Genomic DNA, 18998 nt, shown 5'->3' with positions numbered 1-18998 from the left:
ATAAGAACATTGTAAGAAAGTACCTCAAGTCAAGGGGCTTAGTTGTGTAAACCTAGAAGTTTCCCTAATTCAAGCAGGTATATCACTCTTAACATTCAAGTAAGGGGTTGGAGCACGATTTGATCTCCCATCCACCTGGGTTTGATCTCCCATCCACCTGGATTCAATAACAAGGGGATGTTTGGCCCATTGTAATAATGTGTAAAGAGTAGGTGCCCTCACCCATATAATGTCTCGACTCTCGATAAGTCAAAGTTATTGGTATATCTGACATATGGGTCATTGGATATACTTTTGGTGTTATAGTAGCAGCCAAAAGATTTGGTCCTAAGCCTCACCCAAAATTACTCCAATGTGTTACCAATTCATCCTAGTTAAAAGAGCAAAAATAAATAAAATAGCCAAAAGATTTGATCCTAAGCCTCACCCAAATTACTCCAATGTGTTACAATTCATCCTGATTAAAAAAGCAAAAAAACAACAAAAAAAATAAAATATCCAAGGTAAAGGGGAAACTCGAGGTTCAGTGAACCAAGAAAATGGTACTCTGTGCCAAGAGAACCTAGCTCTAGGACCTCGTCTGATGTTATCTTTCCTAGGCTCTAGAGTAGGGGCAAATCAAAAGTCCCGAGTAAATCAAGGGAGGGTTATGATGTAACCCATGGACCTCTGCTTGTCTTTCGCTGCCATACACGGATTAAACAACAAAGTGGAAAGAAGTGATTCGTAGTGGGCTCTCAATGGAGGAGTCCCTATAAAGACTACAACGTGTACCTGAATATCTCCCTTCTGAAAGGAGATAGGTATTTATGCTCTCAATGGAGTCCCTGTAAGGACTACAACGTGTACCTGAATATCTCCCTTCTGAAAGGAGATAGGTATTTATGCTCTAGATGAGTGGAAGGGAGCCACCTGAGCCACAACAAACACAGTGAAACTTCCCTTTGATTTCTTAATAATTAGGACAAATGAAAAGGAGATGCTCCTGTATCTATCTCTTCCAAGTGGCATTGTTGGCAAGTCCTATTAATGCAATGGATGTGTTGACAATGAGATTAAAGTTGAAGATATGTCATACTTAGAAGTGCTAGTATAGATATCAAGAAAGAAAAACAATTGCATTGCAATGTACATCAAGAAGGGTAATAAATACGTAGATAAAGAACTAATCGCATCTACACTGATAAATTTGGGGTGTTTTGAACATAATTTGAACATGATAAAAATGTTCAAATGATACTGTGATTTGAGATGGGGTTTATACAACATAAAGATTGCCTATATGAATGTAATTTTGACGAAAATAGCCTACTACATTTGCAGAGAGGAAATTCTCACAAATAAGGTTTATATTTTATGACATCGATAACTAACAAATTCTCAACTGCAAATATCATCAGAACTAACAAAAATAAATATCTTTTACTCAACATGACAAAATTACCCATGGGCACAAAAAGACACAATTACGGTTTATCTAAACACCATGTGGATTATAGGTGTAACAAACTAGATGATGAAAACGTTAAAACCCAGACCGTGAATACATTTTTACAGGTCTATTGTAAATCATATTTCGACCGTGGGGCTGCATTTTACAAACTCTTTTTTAGCTCTACGTGTCAGAAAAATAGTTCAGTGTAACGATATTGATTGCTGTTGTTGTGGGACATATGAGCACATATAATGAAAAAAAAAGTGATTCAATAGTTGAACATGCGTGTCAAAGTTGATCCCGGTCAATCCCTCTCACAGTGGTCAATATCCAGACTGGCCATGAAAGAACTTTCAGGGGGAAGCCATTGTAATGCAAGAATTTATATCGAACAAAAAAATAACTGATATCGTTCAGGGCTTTTTCCTTTTCCTGCTTTCATTGATTGGCAAGTAAAAATCTTTCATAAAAAATAAACATAAAGTATCTAAGTCATCAATTTTAAGGGTAGTGATAGTATGCATAGCATTCGATACCAAATGACTGACGGAAGGGAACCCACACTACATGTTTATATATCTAGAAGAACAAGACAGAAGGATACGATTATCAAATGAATTTAGCCCTGATGATATAAATAAAAGTGTCCAGAAAAAGTGGGTAGGCTTTTTCAAAATTTAGACTATTCTAGAAATAGTTATATCATTATCATGATGCATGTAGGAACTCAGCGTATCATCATCGTTTTGCATGGAGCTTGCCAATCTAATCATTTGCAAAAACAATTTTGTTTTTACATTTAAACAAGTAAGCGAGCTTTAACAGCATATTGTGCTCGTTTTGAATTTTCAAATTGAGACTACAACAATGATTTCAAAATAGAAGTTCTGTGCGTGTAATTTGCACTCCCAGATACAGGCCAAAATTTCTTCAATTTCACATCTCGTGAAATTACTAGTCTAGCTGAAGTAGAACCCTTCTAATTCCCAACATGATTTATGGCTTCATTATCAACTGCGACGTAGCCAACAAGAAAAACTGGGTAATGTTGAGAGTATCTAGGAATTCTACGATAGTAGTTATAGCTTTCATTTGTCCAGTATGGTTTAGAGTGTTGTCTGAGCTCCGATGATTTGGAATACACAAAAGATGGTAACTGAAATCGATTGAGCAAGGTCAGATAAACATCACATCCTGGTCGGCCTTCATATCCATTGCTGAGGTAAAACCTGAACTCCTCCTCCAAATCAGTCATATCAATACAAATGTTTTTCTTCAGTCTTAGTCCCCATAAAAAATAACAATGTGGCTCCTTTACATTCTTGTCAAAATATGGGTATGGATTTGGATCACAGTATGCTGGAAGCTTTTCAAACTGCATTACAATAAGTATACATTAAGATTAAATATGCAGCACTGAAAAGAATTCACTACTTAGAAAATATCTAGAGTTTTCTTGTAAGAAGACATTATTTAGAGCATTTTTATAATTGCACGTTATGATGTATAGCTGGGCTAAAACTAATGTAATTACCTTCAAGAGAAGATGACGGAAACGTGATTCAACCCACCCTCTCCAACTCCGAAAATCATCTTCATCTGAAGCTGTAACATGAATTTGAATGAAAAAATCATAACTAGAGCAGAAAGGAAACCGTTCAAAGAGTACATTCCAGTCACCACTATTTGGCAAGGTGCTCCAATTTAACTCCATTTTCTGCAAGACAACCAAAAACATATATGTTGATAAATCGATTTCCTCATCTATCATCATCGAAAGACAATAAACCAAATAGCAAAATCATATCGTGTGTTTAGAAAAGCCAACCATTATTGCATCCCAGCCACGTGAAAATTCTGACTTGAGTTTTTGTAGGGTGCTTCTTGTAACATTGTAACTGCAGCAACTATAGGGGTACACTGGTATGATAATTGGCATATGGTGATGTCTATCTGATCCATCGGAATAATCAGGCTGGGTCTCCACCAATGTCACTGGAGTTGGCCACTGCCAATGTGCATATATCCAAAAAAATCTTGAAACCAGCATACTGACGGTGGCATTTGGAAACATTTGGCAAACACGTGCAACAAGCACAGCCCAGTGTATTCCTCCAAGAAACCCGAAAGTCTGAAATGAAGATCAACTTCCAATTATTACATTAATGAAGACCATACGCCAATAATGCTTTCATGGGACTACAGCAGTGCAGAAAATTGAACATTACAAATTCATCAGAATCAACAGAAGCTCATCTTACATGTGAATATATTCCTCTCCTCTTTGCCCAAAACTTGATACATCTCAGGGTGGAACGGAAGTTCTGCAAATTGTTGGCAACAAAAGACAGTGAATTTAAGCCACAACAGAACTTGAAATGCATCAGCATCCCATTAGAATTGGAGACATTTCATGAGCATGACAAAATAAACTTTATGAAATTGAATGCAGCTATCAACAGCATGCAATAGAGATACAAGGAAAACTGTAGACTTCTTAGAAGCCATCCCTATCAGACCAAAAAGAGGGTCAATTAATTCACTTTTTATTTTGAGTGTGGACACTTACAGCACACTTTGACAAAATCTGTTTTTCATAAATGTTTGCAGGAAACACTTTCTGAGTTCCGATTGACAAGAGGAACCACTTGGTGTTGTTGCCAAAGCAACCTTGAAATTCTTTTAAATAGTATTCAGCAAAAGAAGTTAAAACACCTGAAGTTGTTCCTGAAATTCTTAATTTGAGGATGCAAACAAGACTGCAATAAAGACATTTAGAAGGCCACTTTTTTGTAACTGATTTTATTGTTACACATCACACAATACAGACAAAGATAAATATCAATGATGACATCATTGAGCATATGAGGATCAAAACTTTCCCACTAAACAAATTACACTAGTTGCCAAACAATAGCCAGTTTCACTTATTCCTAGGTTCAACTGATATGATATGTAATCACGATTGAGAGATAAACTTAGCAATATCATATATATCATCATTGGTACTTATGACGAAATGCGCACTAAATATGCAGCAGGAGCTGTCAAAAAATAGCCACTTTTATTCACCATATATAGACTCAAAAGGATGCCTTCTTTTCTTATTTCCCTATTGAAATAATCCTCCATCATCATGATACAACAATATTCCCATATATTTCTGAACTTGTTGATGATGCAAGGTGTTAGTTAAGTTGGTCAAGACTCAAAACATTCTACTTAGGATGTGATTCTCTACACTTGTAACAGAATACATTTGAACAACTGTTACGGAAGTATGGGGTGGTATTTCAATTCCCGTCACATTGGCTTTTTTATATACCTAAACCAAGATGCCATGCCGCTATGTAATCGATTTACCTTGAATCTGTAGGAATTGGGTATTCAGCTAATGGATACAGATATGCATATATGTTAGCATGTAGTACTAAGGATGTGTGGCAATCAAGTTGTGCACTATGTGCAGATAACAAGTCCCACATTGTTTTGGGACATCATATGGCTTCAAAGTTCAAACCTCCCATATCATCTTAATATCAATCCATGAGTCAACCTCATAATCTTTTGACTCTCACGTCAGATGGGAATGAAATTATGAATCGATATAGCTTCACCACTACCCATATTGCCTCTGGCACACGCGTCAACACAAATTCTTTTTACTGTTCTTTAGTGTTAATGAACCCTTCACATGCTCAACAAGAGTAGAACCATTATGGCAATGAGGGTCCATTCCTCCTTTTACTTACCTAGCTAGATTTCAATACTCCTTGTATCCATAAGAAATGGAATAATGGCATCAAAGAATATCAGGCATAAATCCCAGACTGAGATCAATCTATGTCATCGTGATACGACATATCAAGAGGTGGCTAACCTTTTCTACCAATAGTTTGGTTCATATGACTATCATGATAGTCGGCTATGAGTAGCCATGTCCACAATGCATTTCAAACTCAATTTACCATCCTTGGGCCTTCTTCATGTATGGCTCATGATATCATGCATGCACAAAATAAACTGTCACATCACGAACTAATACATAAGAAAATTGGCACATTATATCAATATATCATGCAATATCCATCAAAAAGAATACTGAGTGCATACATCGTGTCAATACCATCAGAATATGGCATAGGCAACATCATCCAACAAATTTAATAAACAAGTGGCCACAAAATCATCCATAATAGTCCCTTAAAAGGTTAAATTGTGTTCAAATACTAAAAAGAAATACTATATGATGGTTCTGGTATATGCAATCACAATCCCAACAAGATACAGAAAAGTGTGAATCACTGATAGGAAACCTGATATGGGGAATTCAGGTTGTGTGAACGAAAATAAAATAAAATAGTAAAGAAAACATTAAATAAAATTAAAAAATTAACAAATTAGAGATAATAAATTTCAACAAAAAGAAAAACCTGATATGGGGAATTCAGGTTGTGTGAACGAAAATAAAATAAAAAAGTTAGAAAAAAAAAAAAAAAAAAAAGAGAGACTCAAAATTTAGTAGTGACCAGAAGTAGCATAGTATACAGTAGGGAGTCAATAAAACATGGAGCAACATAAAAATTCAATCAATATGCAAGTTTTTTTCCAAAAGAAGACTGGAAATGTAAGCCGTTGTGATCCTAAAATAAGTCCACTGCCAAAAAAAGGCAGACAATATATAAAATGTTTTCCGGGAAATCCAAAAAGATCACAAACCAGAGAAAAATCCAATCAATATGCAAGCTTTTGCCCAACAGAAAACTAGAAATATAAGCTGATGTGCTCCTATAATAGGTCAACTGCCCAAAAACAAGTAGAAAATAGATAAAGTGCCTTTCAGAAAATCCAAAAGTTGCCATTCAAAAGGTTACTGCACCAAAAAGAAGGGCATTTCCTTTCTGAAGGAAAACACTTAGAAATAAGGCCTGAAAACAGAACATTGTGCATGTAACACATCCTCTCCAAGTTGTGCCTCTCTAGATGGCATTGAAATGCCTCCAAAGTGTGCAGTAGATTCAAGGATATGAAGTCGCACTTCCTCTCCAAGGCCCAAATTACCTCACTAAAACACAATGAAATGACTCCAAAGTGCAGAGCAGATGCAGGTATATGCAGAGCACCTAAAGATGAATGATAAGAAGGACAAAGTTATGGGGTGCCTATACCATTTCAAACTGTTGAAGCTCCTTAGGTCAGCATCATTAGGATTTTCTTAGATTATCCTCCAAAGTTGTGCCTCTCTAAATGACATTGAAATGCCTCCAAAGTGCACAGTAGATTCAAGGATATGAAGTCACACTTCCTCTCCAAGGCCCAAATTACCTTACTAGAAGACACTGAAATGCCTCCAAAGTACAGAGCAGATGCAGGCATATGCAGAGAACCTAAAGACGAATGATAAGAAGTGCAGAGTTATGGGGTAACTATACTATTTCAAACTGTTGAAGCTCCTCAGGTCAGCATCATTAGGCTTTTCCAAGATTATCCTACCATAGCCTTACCAATGTCTTTTAACCCCATCCAACCTCTAATCTAACCCATAGGAGAGCTACTTGCTTCTCAAAGGATGCACAACCTTCCTTTCATAGAAAAAGCTGACACTGATTCTTACCATAGCATTAGCAATGTGTGCACTACGTAGTTGATCTATATTCTTCCTTTTCTGCATCAAAACCAGGGTTATAATACTATCTAAGTAATTGAGAATATATGTGGCTCACTTTTCAAGACCTTATTGTTATTATACTGGAACGATTCAAACTATAAAACTGGTTAAGAATTTGTAAACCTATTTACTATTTAATTATATATAAAAAAGCATAAACTCTCTGTTTTACATAGTCAATTAAGTCTAGTCCAGGTGTTTGAGGAGAAATGTTATACTCCCCACCCAGGTTCAAATCTTGCTTGCGATATGTTTCACTCTTCATGAACCATTTTTTGTTGAGGCTGTGTGCCATGAGAAATATCTTACCCTTGCTTGCGTGATTGTGAGGTGCTTGGCAACATGTTGACCAAAAAAAAATGTTTTACATAACTATTGCTATTCATGCGTTCATACAACAGAAAAATTATTGTTCATGCATAAATGCTCTTATAATGGTAAATCTGAAGAAAATAGATTCATAGATGAATCTGTACATGTGCTGTTATTTTGTTGCATCTATTGTTCTGAAGTTGTGATATACTGGTGAGTTGCTCATTACATAGCAATGACGTTCTAAATATAACTTCAAGGTTATACTAAACAGATTACATTCCAATGACATGCATGCACATCCTACCATAGACAAAAATTGTACTTTTTGCACGAAACAAGGTTTCTCTATTAAATGAGAATGCAATGTATGTGCACTAATGACAGCCATTAACTGAAATACATACAAAAGTTGCACGTCTCATTGTGTGGTCCTCCAAGTCTTCACCTTTACAGAGGCTTCGTATTCAACCTAAATGCTCTCATAGACCATCATTGAGATCCACCTCATAATCAATGACACTGAGAAAGTATGTCCAATGTGAAATGAAAGTGGATGTGACACGTAAATTAAAATCATTTATGCTTGCAGATAGGTGTGTACAAATGTCACACCAAGTTTCCAGAACAGGGGGACAAAGGAACAGGGAAGCAGGTCCAGGGGACATGTGGAAACATCCCCCAAATTTTAGGAAAAGTGATGGGAAACATGGGGGTGATCCCCAACATAGGGGACCTTGTTCGAAACCCCAAAAAATGAAAATTTAAATAGATGAAAAACAATGATAGATCACAACATGAACAATGAAAGCATAAAATAAATATTCACATATACTTAAGGTTTTTATTTGTTTGTAACACGGGAGCGGGGGAATGTGTCCAGGGGACACGTGGAGACAACCCCTAGATTTTAGGAAACATCATGAGAAACATGGAGGTGATCCCCAACATAAGGGACCTTGTCTGAAACACTAAAAAAGCAAAAATTTAAATACGTTGGAAAACAATAAGTCACAAACATGAACAATGGCAGCATAAAATAAATATTCACATATTCTTTAGGGTTATTGACTCTCTAGGACAGTTGAGCAAAAATTATGGGGGGGCACTCAACGGTCCCCCCTGGTCAGGAGGAAAATGTCCCCTACATTTCCCGTGTTTTGTCAAAACGGGAGCATGGGGAAATGTCCCCCACTAAGTTTCCCCATACCAGAAACATGTGAAGTGTGGGGAACGTGCCTACCCGAAGGAGAGTATCCCCATGTAACACTGGTGTAAACCCCTGAGATGCCCAGTGAGCTAAGCAATGTGTCTATGAGCCCCTAATGAAAATCCCATGGCCTTCCAATTTATGCACGTGCTTAAGCATAACTACCTTCTTTAAAAGCTTGAACATGACCAAAGCTAGCATAGATTGTTTGAAAAGTATCGGCACAAGTTTCACAAGTCAAAGCTTGTAAGTTGTACATGTATGCCGTACAAACAATTTTGAGACAATTTTGTTCCTCAATACACCAAAAAAGGGCTTGGTAAATCTAAAACAACTTTAGCATTGATGAGACTTGAAAAGCACTGCCATCTTCTCCCCTACCCCTTTTGCCTCAACATAAGGATATGAAAAGACATATACACGACAGCAGTGATTCTTCCACACAGAAGAAATTTAAAGGTAGTTCCCTTATTTTTATAAGATTGTTTGGGAAATTGATATTTGAGAGGAGCATCTGTCAAGCAATGGTCTAGTGATAAGTGGGGTTGCTTACAACCATGATGATCAAAGTTCAAATCCCAGCGGGTTTGTCCCACCCAATAAGGGGCAGCGTTAAAGCAGAAAAGGAACTGTTATGCAATTGTTGTGCCCATTGTACACGATACAAAGTTTTATAGTCCCTTTGTCTAAACAAATAGTATTTCACTAGCAAATAGTAAATAAGTTATTTCAGTGATGCGGGGGAGCGCCCCCCCCCTTCGAACCCGCTCCCGAAGCGCGCTCCGGGCGGGAGCGGCTCGGGAGCGGGTCGGGAGCGCGCTCCCCAAATCGCTCCCGGACGGGAGCGATTTTCGGGAGCGCGCTCCCGTAAAAAAATTTGCGCTCCCTGGTCTGTGAGGGAGCGCTTCAGGGAGCGATCGCTCCCGCGCTCCCGGAGCGCTTTTTAATGCCCGGGAGCAATCGGGGAGCGATCGCTCCCTGATCGCTCCCGGGCATTAAAAAACGCTCCGGGAGCGAATTTTAAAAATTCGGGAGCGATTCGGCGGAAAAAAATTCCGCGGACCCGAAAAAAACAAAAAATTTAACTTATTTTTTTGGATTTATAAGCCCAATGGGCCAAAACAAAATCATTTCAATGAGATTGAGCTTGAGTTTGAGAGCAAAGGAGCAAGGAGCAAGAGCTGAGGAGCAAGGAGCCAGAGCTGAGGAGCGAGGAGCAAGTGCCAAGGAGCGAGGAGCAAGCTTGCAGAGGTAAGTAACTTAATCATTTAGTTAGTTTAGCTGGTTAGGTGGTTAGTTTGGTTAGTTTAATTTACCTGTTTGAGTTTAAAGATCATTAATTTAAATTAAATTAATAAATTAAATGAATTAATCCCAATAAACTAAATTAATTTGCAGATTCAAGACTCAAACCCTACAAACATCAAACACGATGGACCTGGGGATTTTTATTGGCATTTTCCTCTTCCTGGTCCCTTTTCTGGTTATTATGGTGGTGGAGAGTAGGAAACGGAGGGGGCCTGAAACTGAAGAGGTGGATGAAGAAGCCGGAGGAAGTCAAATAGGTGAAAACCCCAGTGAGGAGGATGTGGAGGAGGGTGAACATGAGGGTCAAAAAACTAAACAAGACCAAACTCCATTGTGGAAATATGTTCAGAGGCCTGAAGCAGGGAGAGGGGGTGGAACCACTAAATTTCATTGCCCCCATTGCAATTCTGATTTCACAGGCTCATACACCCGTTTGAGAAGACACCTTTGCGGGAAAAGGGCATGGGATGGAGAGAAACAAATAGGAATCAGAACTTGCGACAAGGTGTCAACAGAAGATAGAGCCAAATACATAAAGGAAGAGGAGGACGCCCAATACAAAGCAAAAAGATCAAGGGGTTTCTTTGAAAGCTCACAAAGAACTCCTTCAGCATCCTCCCAAGGCAGTGGATATGGACATGGAGGCTCAGGGTCATCATCTTTACGCCGTAGAACCATATCAGATTTCCTTGATGAGGGGTGTAGGAATGATGTGGATTCAAAAATTTACAGGTTCCTCTATGCAAATGGGATACCATTCAATGTTCTACGCTCACCTTATTGGCACGAAATGGTTTCTGCCATAAATGATGCCCCTAAAGGATACAAGAGCCCTGGGTATGACAAGGCAAGAACAGTTGGCCTTGATCATGAAAAAGCAAAAATAGCACATTCTTTGAATAAAATGACAAGTTCTTGAACTGACAATGGGGTGTCCATTGTATCTGATGGATGGACAAATGTAAAAGGCAAGCCATTGATAAGTGTTCTCGCTGTGTCCCGAAGTGGTCCCATTTTTCTAGCTGCACATGATTACTCAGACAAGTTCAAGACCGCTATCAACATTGCAGAAGCATTGCTTGAAACAATTGAGCGTATTGGCCCATACAATGTCATCCAAGTCATCACTGATAATGCTCCTAATTGTAAGGCAGCGGGAGCAATTATTGAGGATAGATACCCGAACATATTTTGGTCTGGATGTTTGGTTCACACATTGAACCTTCTGTTGCATGATATTGTCAAAAACAAAAATGAACAATACCAATGGATTGGTGATTTGTACAAGAAAGGAAAAAAAATGATAAAATTTATTACAAATCATAGCAATACCCATGGCCTTTTCCGCAGTCACTCGAGATTGGAGTTGCTGAAGATTGCGAGGACTAGATTTGGTAGCTATTACCTCACCTTCAGGCGCCTTTTGAAGGTAAGAGAGGGTTTAGCTAGCATGGTATCAAGTCCAAATTGGCAGGTGTTAAAGGAAAGGGCTACAAATGTAGCTGACATTGCAGGTTTTGAAACGGTGGAGGAGGCCGCTCTTGATGGGCAGTTTTGGACAACTGTGAGACAGGTATTGGATTTCACCAAGCCAATTTATAACATGATTCGGTTTGCAGATACAGACAAACCAGTGATTGGTGAGGTGTATGAGCAAATGGATACCATGTTGGGGGAAATAAAAGACATTGTTAATAACAGAGATCCCGACTTGTACAATCTGATTCACGATTGTGTGTGTCAACGGTGGAAAAGGCTTAACCTTCCACTACATTGCTTGGCGTATATCCTTACGCCAAAATACTACTCAGATTCTTGGTTGGGCAAACCTGCAGCAGGGGGTGGTGTTAGGACCAAACCCCATTTAGATCGAGAGGTAACTAAAGGATATCTGGATGCATTAGAAAAGTTGGTGCCTGACAGGGAGGAATGTGCAGCTGTGCGCCTTGAAATAGGCAGATACTTCACTGGCAGTGGTTTGTATGGTAACTTCCATGCAATGGACGACAAAGATAAATTTGATTCTCTCACATGGTGGGAAACATATGGCGGCGACGGACTTTTGCGAAAATTGGCATTGAAAGTTCTTGCACAGGTTGTAAATTCTTCTTCTGCAGAGAGGTGTTGGAGCACCTACAGTTATATACATAATGTGAAAAGAAACAGGCTCAACGAAAACCGAGCAGAAAGCTTGGTTTATGTGCACTACAATTTGAGGTTGTTGAGCCATTACTGTGATCGGGCTAATGAAGATCCCACATATAAAATTTGGGACAATCACCCTGAGGACGACAATTTGGAAGATGGCATTGTACATATGGAAGAACTAGAAGATGAGCTTGTACGGGATGAAGCTGAAGCAGCTGCAGCAGCGATGCCACCTCCACCTCCACCATCCAGTTCTCGGGGCCCGAGTCTTGTTCCATTGCTGTCGCCACCTCCATCGACACCCTCGTGTGGAGGCTCTAGTTCTGGTCGTCGGTCTGGGCGGGAGACTCCTAGAAGACCGCCAAGACCTACTTATACTCCTGGAGACTCTCGTGGCAAGGGCCACTTGTAGATTTACAGTTTACTTGTCTTTTTTAGTTTCTATTAGACTTGTGACTTGTCACTTTAGTTTTCATAACTGTTCAGTGTTGAGTTTTGAGTCCTTGACTCTTGACTCTTGACTCTTTCATATCATTATGACATTATGATATTTTTTGTAAACATTATATCACTGGTGACTGTGACAATGAAAATTTGAAGTTTGAAGTTGGGCCTTGGCAATTATAACTCATTGGTAATGATTGTGAATTATGAATATGATGCTTTGTGAAAGACTAAAGTTGTTTCATTTCATCTCATTATTCATGTTTCATTTTATAAATTTTTAACATTTCATATCATGTTAACAGTTAGAAGTTAGGACTTAGAAATATCTTCGATATTACTTCTTGTAATGGTTAAACTTGGCTTACAAGTACAACTTGTTACTTTGGTGATCAATGATGATAAATGTTATTGAATTGAATGTTATTTTAATTTATTATTTTACTAAGGTTGATGACGATTATAATTTCTAGATGATTGATGTGATATGGTTCAATGATCAATTTATGTTTTTTTATGTTTTTTATGTCTATTTCATCATTCTACATGTTTTTGTTGACATATATGTATCAAAAATTAAAAAATATAAAAAATATATATATTTTTAAAAAATCGCTCCCCGATTCGCTCCCAAACCGGGAGCTTCTGAAAATGGTCGCTCCCGCTCCCGCTTCCGCTCCCGCTCCCGCTCCCAAGTAACACTGAGTTATTTGAGACAGCTGAACCTTAAACTATGTCAATATAATACATAATGATGTTCTTTAGCACTTCTAAAAGGGAAGTTTGCATGTACATTTCAGTGATCAAAATAAGCAATTTAAAATAATTGCAGCATTCAATACTTTAAGTGACAAATCTCTAGTTGCTTTTCATCATCATACGAAACCTGGAATCAATAACAAGGGGAACATGCATACCAACTGCCGCTTCAAACTTTTTTATTCATAGATTTAAGAACCCAATTGCCCATTACAAAATGGGTAGAAGATATTTATGCTTTCTCAGTGATATGTTGCATTCAAACTTTCATCTGAGAATTGTAGAAGCAATGCTTGGTTGTACAAACTAGCCATCCAATGAAATTGATTTTAATATCAGCTATTATTTATAGAGGGTTTAAACCATGGGGGATACTCATATGGGAGACAAAGATAAGATAACATAATTATATAGACATCCAATGGATGACCAGAAAGGTAGGTCAATGGGACTGAAGAGAAAAAAGGTTCAATCAATGATAAGCACCTGCAAGAGTACCTAATGCTACTCTGAAAGCATAAAGTAAGCCAAACAAACAGATATATGAAAAATACTTTAAAGAGCATAAGCAAGTAATGTCAAAATAAAGAAAGAAAAGGAATAGGGACTAGATATAAGTTATAACAGTCATTCCCTAACTCATTATCAGCATCATAGATGAAAAACAAGCCCTTAGTTCTTCATACTTCATAGTTGTAACATTCCACCCAAATACTAACAACATGCAATATATTATTCCCTTTTACTCAAAACTTGATTGGGATATATGATCAATCACCAACCCCAAACTAGACACTCTTCAGATAGTTTTTTATTTAATCTGCTCGTCTAACATGAAGGATCATCAATAAAAAAATAAAATATATATGGTGTGCCTTCAAGCAACATGCAACTATACTCAACCGCTCATCTTAAGTACACAATATTTTGCATCTTCAATGGTGATATGAATTCTCACTATGCAAGCCACCTTAAACATGGTGAAACACGCCTATTAAAATTCTGAAAATATACTCTCCTCAACTTCATGATGTAAACTTTCTTGCTAGAGACCAAACAAGATTTAACAAACTTACATCCAAGATTCAATCAGAAGAAGCAAACTATCTCCATTTGTCAGACTTCTAAGTTTTAAATGTTTTTACCATAATAAGAAGTTTTGCCCCTTAAAATGTTGGATGTTTGGATAATAAGTCTCTTCATAGCATATGTTCTTCATTGACATTTAAATCTTTCAATCAAGGGAATCAAACCAAATGTTCCAATTTTTACCTCAATCTTGGGTACTAGCTGAAGGATCCGTGCGGTAACTCTGCATCCATTCAAACTTTTGACAGTTGTATCATCAATATTCTCAAGCAATTTTTCATCGAGAATATCCATATCCTGCACCCATACTCATGAAAATTATGTTCTGCACACAGGATTGAATATCAAAAGGCAGGAAATCTCATGGTCCACTCTCTTTGCAAATCAGCTAACAATGAAAAATTTGCAAAGAGCCAAAAATAACAAGAATGGAAATGAATATTCCCTTAAACTACTCATTCTATTGAAATTTGAATGGATAAATCAACTGAATAATTGCTTAAAGCAAAGGTGATAAGACTACAAAACAAACAAGAGAAGCTGGGAATCAATGCCCAGATACATATGTTGGTCAATTTGGCTTGCTCGAAAGCAATTTTCAAAGGGGAGCAATCTTTATCTTCAATGGTGGCTCATAAAGCATCATGTCTTCTGTTTGAAGAAATTAGGCACTACATCCCACCAAATCGGAAGCACTAAATTTAGACCAATTGTCAAACAGAACCGGCTCATTAGAATGGACTCTGAATTTCAACGCTGGCAAGCAAGCAAAGGGCAACATTTTCTGTTTATCAATGGAGCCTCAAAAGGCAATCCAGGGGTGGCAGGAGCGGTAGGGGTTATCTTTTGCCCCAATGAACAAAAGGAGCTTAAATTTGTCTGGGGATTGGCATCTCGACCAATAACCAAGCTGAATAACTAGTCCTGTGGCAAGGACTGGAATGGGCAATCAAAAAACAAAATTCTAAGATTCTGGTTTTTTGGTGATTCAATGCTTGTGATACAGCAAGTTCAAAAAGCCAAGGAAAACTTTAATCCCTCCCTCCCAACAGTTCTTCAGAGGATTATTCACCTATTACATCAACTTGAATACGTTAAATTCTATCATGTGTATAGAAATAATAATTTAGAGGCAGATGAAATGGCGAAAAAAGGGGCAACTCTGTCTCAGGGGACTATGAAAATATAACCATGTTCAAAGTGTTGTTATCAACCAATTCCTTGATCATTATGAAAAAAATCCACATTATACAATCAAACTTTCCAATCTCCCCTGTCGGAAAACACCCACCGGAATCAAGCTGTTTCAAGTGCAGCGTTCTTGGGTGTCGAGATTATTTAATCCCCTGGCAGCCTTGAGATATGGAAGCCAGACCAAATACCAGCGATGTAATTGCATAAAGGCGGAGCAGGTTCGATGCATAGATAGCAACAACTGGAGTACTCAAGCGGTACAAAGCACAAACAGGTGGACGCAGGCTCTCTCCTTAAAAACAGCTTTAAATGCAATGTGGGGATGGCTCATGAATTGTTGGTCTATTCAAATGCAATGGGCCTTAACTCTCTTTGGCCCCCTCACTGTGCTCTTCCCTTGGCAATCAATACAGGATTCTATCAGGGAGGTTCACACGATCATGGCAGATCTGCATTCAATTATTCTGCAATGGCGCCCCATGGATGGAAGGAATTATATATTCACTGCAGTTTCTCTGATAAGGGATCAGGATAATCCTCTGCGGAGAGAGAGCAAAAGGAGGCAGAGTCTTTCTCAAATCACTTGGAGAGCTCTGTCACGCTGTGGTTTAGCAATGGAGGGAAGAGATGACAAGACCCATAATCTTTTGCACATGAGATTGTACGTGCTTCTGGACAGGTTAGCAATAGCCTCCGAAGGGTTGATCTGGCGGTGTTGAGGAGGATTGAAATGGAAGAGCATTGGATGCAAATTAAGACATAATTGATGGAATCGAAGCTGGTTCTGCTGGAAGCAAACGTTGAAAAACTTGAGATGGAATGCAAGACAGGATTGATTGCGATGGAAATAAGGATGACAGAGCTGGAGAGGAAGTTCAAAAATGAGCCTCAGGACAAGGACGCAGATGCAGAGTCTACTGAGGAACCTCAGAGAAATCGGATGAAGCTGGATTGGGAGCAGCAGAAGGAATGCCAACCATCTGCTCAGACTGCTAAAGCTCTCGCGGAGGGACCATCCAATGTCAGTTAAAATTTTGTTTTTGCAATGCTATGTAAATATTACTGATAGTGGATATTAGGTGTCTTTTTCTGAGTCTATAGAAGGTATATTTCAGAATTGTTGGTCAAAAGAGTTGCAGGCATAGGCTGTCTGCATTTTGCCATTATCAATTCAGTGTCTTTGAAGAACAGATTGAATTTTGTATGGGACCTGGGCCAAAATCCAGTTTTTTGATAATATAACTAAACTAGCCATTTCTTTAAAAAAAACTATAAAACAAACATATACACCTCCACCCTTAGAAGCAGAAAAAAATACTATCAACTATATACTTATAGGCAGGAAACTACATTCACAAATGATAACCAAAGAGAAAAACATCCAGAATCATTGTGCATCTCTGCTAATAAAACATGTAATATCAGCTGTCAGATATGGTACTAAGTGCTATGCAGATTGCCATTAAATGACAGTTTCAAGCATGCAAAACAGAACAACATTGATTCCAAAGTCAGCAATCACATGTTTTATATTTCAAACTAAAATCATGCCTCGAAGGAGAACAAAGGGAAAGGATGTAGCGGATGAATCATGAAACACAAGAGACAACATGACAACAAAATGCCTAGTTTTCGATATTGGCAGGCACGGACCAAGACTCCAAAACTGAAGCTGAATCCACATACCTGGCTTTAGACTTAGTTTAAAAACTATGTCCTGATGTACGTATTAGCAAATTGGAATTTAGAAAAGATTACGCATCTAGTTGTAAAACTGGTCAATAACAAATGGAATTAATTTGAAAGGAAATTGATAAAAGTTTCTATTTAAAGTTTAAACAATACAAAGCAACCATAATACATGTCCCAGGGAAGCAGAACCATTCAATAGATAGAATGGCAAAGTAATAGGTCCAACTATAAGTGAATTAGAATCTAATAAAAGAGTTTGAAAGCATCATTAAGCGGGATCTAGTTAAAAGGACTTTAAACCTTAATCTGGAAGCCTGCCTTTTTGATAAAGCCGTTAACTGATCCCCCACGGGGGAGAGATGGAATCTTTAATATAGTTTACAATTACAACTGATGGCCATAAATGAAAAGGGATGAACAAAAAAGAAGCAGCATTGAGAAATTTCTCAGAGAACTCTTCACTGCTTACCTGGCCTCAGCAAGTCAGAGATGAAGTCAATGAACCAAGTTCAATGTATGTGTGCCAACAAAGAAATCAGTGGTGCTGGTGATGCTCTTGGAAAGAAGGGAGAGAAAAATTGCAGGTATGAGAATCATAATTTTCTAGCTCTCCCATTACCTAATGAAGCTAACAGAAGAAGTGCAAGACATTCCGAAGTTGGACAAGGAGAAATAGTTGCAATTTCACTGTTTCCAGGAAATGGTATAGAAGATAGCTACCACCTCAATGATCTGTATTCACATGGATATAAAAGCACAAACCTGTAGATCTTATGAATTTAAGGACAGAAAACCCTTGAGGAGAAACCCCAGAGAATGAAGATCAGCCAGCTGATGAACGAATTCCTGGGATAAGCCCTGGCTTCTGTCTCTTTGTTTCTCTTTCTTCTCTGCACATCTTGGTCTTTGCATGTCAATGGTTTTTGTCTTTAGATAGTTGTAAAACAGGACACTATGTTCTAGCAGGCATAATCATTTCTCATTTAGACACAGGAGTAAAAATAGTAATTTAAGCAAAAGAAAACATGGATATACAGACAAATGCTTATCCTCCCAACCAGCTTTGTAATAACTTCCATCACAGGAAGAATGGAGAGATCAAACACAAAAACAATGTTAAAGATGATAAAATTTGGTAAGAAAGTTAGTACAACTACATATCAAGAGATATATTTATATTTTGCTAAGATCATGATTCTTGGTTGTAACTGTTCAGTGATATGTAAGAATTCTGATTCTACATGCATGGCCATAGAACAGATCACCTTATATTCAACCAATATGTTGTCATGAGAAGATAGACTTCTATTAATTATAATTTAGATGAATATACATTTCTATGGCAAAAGCACAAGTTAAAGATATATCAAAGAGGATAAGATAAGAAAGGATAATTTTGTTAAAGTTCAACGGATCACAACAAAGGGTGGGTTAATGGGACTAAAAGAGTACAATCTGTGTAGTACAAAGTGGGAGTGCAAGAGAAGCTCTAGAACAAAGTTAACATCAATATGACTTAAAAATCTTATTGGTGTATTGGAGAATAAACATGCCATTACAACATTAGCAAGTGTCATGCATCATCCTGTGTATAGGCAATGATTCTTGGTTGTGATTGCTCCACTATATGCACAGGCCTCTAATTTTCCTGGGGATATGGAGAATGTCATAAAATCACAAATTTGTAAACATATAACAGCTTTCAGACTTTCACAAATTTGCAAACATGGGTCTATGAA

The 18998-nt window shown here is 37.9% G+C and overlaps 1 protein-coding gene across 3 annotated transcripts in view; it reads right to left on the bottom strand.

Annotated features, from left to right (window-relative positions):
• Positions 1-2096: 2096 nt before the first annotated feature.
• LOC149250016 (nuclear poly(A) polymerase 3-like) overlaps positions 2097-18998 on the bottom strand; it is a 46279-nt gene continuing 29377 nt past the window's right edge. For all 3 annotated transcript variants that reach the window (XM_089458887.1, XM_089458888.1, XM_089458889.1), the window contains exons 7-11: positions 14557-14670; positions 3697-3759; positions 3264-3566; positions 2970-3152; positions 2097-2810 (exon numbers count right to left, since the gene is read on the bottom strand). In XM_089458887.1, coding sequence (XP_089315013.1) covers positions 2415-2810; positions 2970-3152; positions 3264-3566; positions 3697-3759; positions 14557-14670 — 1059 coding nt within the window. In that variant the 3' untranslated portion in view covers positions 2097-2414. The remainder of the gene's footprint in view (positions 2811-2969; positions 3153-3263; positions 3567-3696; positions 3760-14556; positions 14671-18998) is intronic.

The sequence above is a fragment of the Pinus tabuliformis genome, chromosome 7 (assembly GCF_031772625.1).
Source record: "Pinus tabuliformis cultivar Carrire ecotype Pingquan chromosome 7, CPIR1, whole genome shotgun sequence".
Classification (NCBI taxonomy): domain Eukaryota; kingdom Viridiplantae; phylum Streptophyta; class Pinopsida; order Pinales; family Pinaceae; genus Pinus; species Pinus tabuliformis.
This window is presented reverse-complemented; position numbering and strand designations above follow the sequence as displayed.